The following is a 4,609-nucleotide window of genomic DNA, read 5'->3' on the forward strand; positions in this document are numbered from 1 at the left end:
AGGAAACGAGACCGTGCGGGTCAGAGAGGCCTCACGCCACTGCCCGTCTGCCTGCGCACGGAGCCACCTCTTACCCCAACTGTCCCTCTGGCCCTGCCTTCGCCCTCCACCCCCCACACACACACACCTCTTCTTTCCTCTTTTTTCACTGGACTTGGAAATTATCGGCTGTTTCTACATATAATAAAGAAGGCACATATTTTATTTAACAATCAGAAATTTGTGGGCTGCAGCACCTGAATTTCTTTTTTCTGGAAAACTCTAGGGACAACTGGAGGATTAGTGTTTTATGAATTCCAAGCAAGTAAAACCTGGGTGGTGAGAGGAAATTATTTTCATCCTAGTTTAATGTTCTGTTTCTTGTTCTTATCACCTGTTTTGCTTAAACATCTGAAGAAAAGTTAAAAGACAAACTATTTTGCTAAAAAGACAGCACTAGGACTTTCTGTACTGAACTGTTAAAAGTTCCAGTCTCTATTTTTGTGGTCTACCTTTAGTATGTGGGGAAAAGAAGACTAAAATGTCTTATATTCTGAACCTTATAAAAATAAGACAAGTAGTAGCCTCCTGGGACATCAACTCCATATTGTCGCTGAAACCATTTTTCCAAAAGATTGTTCACTTCAACCAGTCTCATGAACTACAGCTACAAAATACTCTCTTAAAAGCAAAACAAACAAACAGACAAAAACCCTCCACAAGAACCTAAAATAGATAAAAGACTACATATTATTGCTAACAGTTCTGTTAACATATGCTCAGAAGACTATAGTTAAAGGAGAATACACTGCTTTAAAGAGTGCTACAGTTGGAAACAAATGAGTGGTAGTCCTGGAAGGGAGGGAGGGGAAGCGGGGGTGGATTCTTTCCTGGTGATCAGACAAGCTCCTGTCTGTTCAAGCCATGTCCAATGCTTAGAGGAAGGAGAGAAAGGGGCAAAACCAAGCAACAACTAAATAAACAAAACAACTCAGAAGCCTTAATGAGGAAAAAAAATCTGGTCACTGCAGGCAAGTGGCAGAAGCCCTGAAGCATATGATTCAGGCAGCTCCTACACAGAGGCCGAATTTCCTTTTAGATCCATTGCAGAGACACCAAGTATCTGAATCTATTGATCACATGCATCAATTTTTGCTCCAAGAATGCCCCCCTCTATCATACTGTCTCTCTACAAAGTTGTTGAGCTCCAGCTTGACAATTCCAAGACCCCACTACTCTATTTGGAAGACCATTCCAACATTTCATTCTTGATAGTTAAAAAAAATTCTAATGTCCAGTCAAAACTTGTTTGTTCTCAGTTTGTAACCTCTTGATTTTGTGCTGACATTGTACTTTAACTTAAAGAGCTCTTCTCTTTCTGGGCTCTTCACTGTGCGAATGCACTTAAAGGAGCAGAGCGAGTTTTTTAGTTGTGTTAGTCTGAAGTCAGGCAGAAGGCTCTTGCTCATGAAAGCATATGCATCTTTGATTCAGTTCATCTAGAAGGTACAGCTCTACCCTGCCTTCTGTATTTAAAAATATAATCATACTGCTTTCTCCAGCTTAGGTTTGTTTTGCTGAGCTGAACAAGACTTACTGTTTCTTTCTCCTTTCTTGTTTGATTTTCCATTACTCTACCCATCCTAATAGCCCTTCTTTGTACTTGTTCCAGTTTAAAATAATCTTTTCTGAACAGGGATGACCAAAACTTCATGCACTTTTCTAAACTGCCTTTTATTAATGGTTTGTATGTTTCTGCTGAATGTGCCCTGCTTAATGCACTCTGAAAACACATTAGTCTTTTTAGAGTTGCATCACGTTGGCACATCAATTGACCAGTACACACAGATCCCTCTCCCTTTAAAAAAATAATGTTTAAAAAATACCTATTTATTTTGGAGAGGCAAGAGGCATATATTATAAGGATTTACTACTTCATAAAAAAGAAAATCACAAAGCTTTCATTGAGAACTTTGCTGCAATTATTGCCTGTAGACCATCTGCTGCAAAGTGAGATAAATTTAATAGGGAATTAATTTCAGGGATTTAAATAGCCTAAATCCAGAATGAAGTTTACCTTGGCAACAGAAAATAATAAAAACAGATATACACATGCCATAATAAATGAATGAATAAATACATGTATAATAATTATTTTTGCCTCCTACTTGGTGCACCATTGGTGCCCTCTATATAGTTCCTACAATGAGTCAATAAGGGTATTTCACATATTCAAAACATGGAGACCATTCTAACCTGGTGGACTATTTTTATAGGGTTAACAACGACTTTATTTTCTAATAGCTAGTCCCTTTCACCATGCAAAGCAGTAATAATTTCAAATAAGATTTTCCCCCATAGTTTTTACTGTATTTTAAAATTATACAACTTATTTAAGTTTATCCGCTATGTACCGCACACAGGTTAGGCATGACAGATAGAGCTATTCTTTGCAGTCAGTCAGAATGTACATGTTTCTAGTACAAATAATGCTCCAGTGCATTGAAAATGAATTCAAGTAATATCATTGGGAAACTTGTTTCTCTAATGGCTTTAAAACTTTTTTGAAGCCACTGACAGTCCATCACATTTCAGATTTTAGATGGTCCCTAATAGCATATGGGAGTGTTTAGTTACAATTCAGATAAAGCTACCTCAAAGTGCAGTATGGGGACAAATCTATTCCAGAATGCCCTACCTACTTACTGCCACAGTAGTATTCATCTCATAGCTAGTTTGTAGATACTGATTTTAAACAGTTTCTTCAGGCCTTCCTTTGGATTAAAGAGCTGCTGTGTTAATAATTAGCCGTTCAGTCCAGTGGCAGAGATATATTTGGTGCTGGCATTGAAATGACACCGATTCCAGCTTTTCATCAGCAGAAGAAAATAAAGTCATTTTGCAGCAAATGCGTTTAAAGAAACAGTTGCCTTTAGGAGGCAAACATGCTGCTCAGCATGATGATTTTGTAGCTTTGATGACAATGCACGATGCATTGTAGCTTGTGGCTCTGTCCTAAGCCTTGCTCAGAGCAGGCAGGGAAGGTGTCTTTAGGATCTTTCAGGGGTTCTTTCTTTGCTGATAGGGTCTCATTGTGAAGGCCTTTTTGCAGTGGGAAAAGTGTGGAGAATTGCATGTTACGGCTGGTGGGGGTTGGGGCAGGGGGAAAGAAGCTCTCTCTTTTACACTCATCCCCTTGCACTCTCGCTTCCAAGATGAGAGACCCTTCAGATGCACTGTGCTTTGTTTTTAGTTTGACGGTCAATTTGAGAGGATCCTGCAAGCCAGCGCTCTGGGCTCAGCGCAGCCAGCAATCACATGAACATGCCAAGGTATTGTTGGGCAGACAAGGTTCTTTGGGTAAATGTGATCTCTTTTATGAGACCAACTACATAGCTGGAAAAAAAATATTCTTTGCAAGCTTTTAGGTGCAAACAGCCTTTGCCAGGGTGCTGTTCAAACATTCTTGGATGCACAGGGCTTACTAGATGCATCAGGAGAGTGGCACTTGCGTCTCTTTTACCAAGAAAAAGCCAGTGCAGGGGGCCGAGTTCAGACAAATGAGCCGGCCCTTTTTCTTAGCCCCTAAAAAGCCTCCCTTTCCTAACTGCCCCCACCCCAAGAATGCAACCCCCCAGGAGCCAAGATTGTCCCCACCCCACCCCCTTGCATCGCTCCCGGCCGCAAGGCTCCTTGAAGGTGGGGGCACGAAGCCTCCCCCCCCGTCTCTCCTGCCAATAGCACATTTTCATTTCCTGCCTCAACAAAAGGATCTGCCCCACTCCTCGCCCACCCCCGGGAGCGAGGGGCTGGAGTGATCGGGCGGTGCCACTAGGTTGCTGGGGGCGAGGGTCAGCTCCTTTGCTCCAGAGCAAGTCACAGCACTTAGGAGCAAAGAGGGCTCCCAGAGGGGCTGATCGGGGGGCTCCTCTTCTCGGGGTGTCCCCCTTCCCCCCCCATCAGCAGAGGTGCAGAGAGATCCCGCTGGGGGCTAGCAGCTGGCAAGAGGGAGTCCCACTAACCTGTGCAGCAGGATGCTTTGCACCGAGTCCAGATCCTCCAGGTTCCTGGTGACGGGTCGGGGGATGCTGTATCTGCCCACGCGGAACATGCTGCCGCCGCATGGCACAGCACCCCCGGGCCGGGCGGGGAGGCGGCGGGCCCCGGGCTGGGGCTGGGGCTGGGGCCGGCCCGTCCCCTCCCCGCAGCTCCCGGAGCTACAGCCCGGCAGGGGAAAGCCTCCCCCCGCCGCAGGACAGCTCGGCCGAGCAGGTGGGAGCTGTTCAACCCTCCCGCTTCCTCCCAGCCTTCCCCTGCTCCTGAATCCACCCACTCAGGGGCCGGGAGGCCTTGGGGGTGGGATCATTCAAATCCACTCTTTGCTCCACTGGAGAGGAAAGAAAAAAAAACAAAAACCAACCACCCAAAAAACTCTGCCCGGTGTTAAAGCATCAAAGATTTCTTCTTTTCCACGTAGTCGCTGAACTGGCCTGTTGTCCAGACTGAGGGATTTGAATGGCATGGTGCAGTGGAGGGTGCGCTCCTGTCCAGTGCCCAGCGGACAGGGCACCCAACAACAGCCAGTGCTGGAGCAACTAAGTTTTGTGATGGGGCAAAGCCCACAGTGGCA

The 4,609-nt window shown here is 45.0% G+C and overlaps 1 protein-coding gene across 3 annotated transcripts in view; it reads right to left on the reverse strand.

The window, feature by feature from the left end:
* Positions 1-4,167, reverse strand: part of INTU (inturned planar cell polarity protein) — a 125,610-nt gene extending 121,443 nt beyond the window's left edge. For all 3 annotated transcript variants that reach the window (XR_002098435.1, XM_019522047.1, XM_019522050.1), the window contains exon 1: positions 4,002-4,167. Coding sequence is in view for 2 of the 3 variants with exons in the window: in XM_019522047.1 (XP_019377592.1) it covers positions 4,002-4,090 (89 nt within the window). In the remaining variant the exon portion in view is untranslated. The remainder of the gene's footprint in view (positions 1-4,001) is intronic.
* Between the last annotated feature and the right edge of the window lie 442 nt (positions 4,168-4,609).

The sequence above is a fragment of the Gavialis gangeticus genome, unplaced genomic scaffold (assembly GCF_001723915.1).
Source record: "Gavialis gangeticus isolate Ggan-Ray unplaced genomic scaffold, GavGan_comp1, whole genome shotgun sequence".
Taxonomy (NCBI): domain Eukaryota; kingdom Metazoa; phylum Chordata; order Crocodylia; family Gavialidae; genus Gavialis; species Gavialis gangeticus.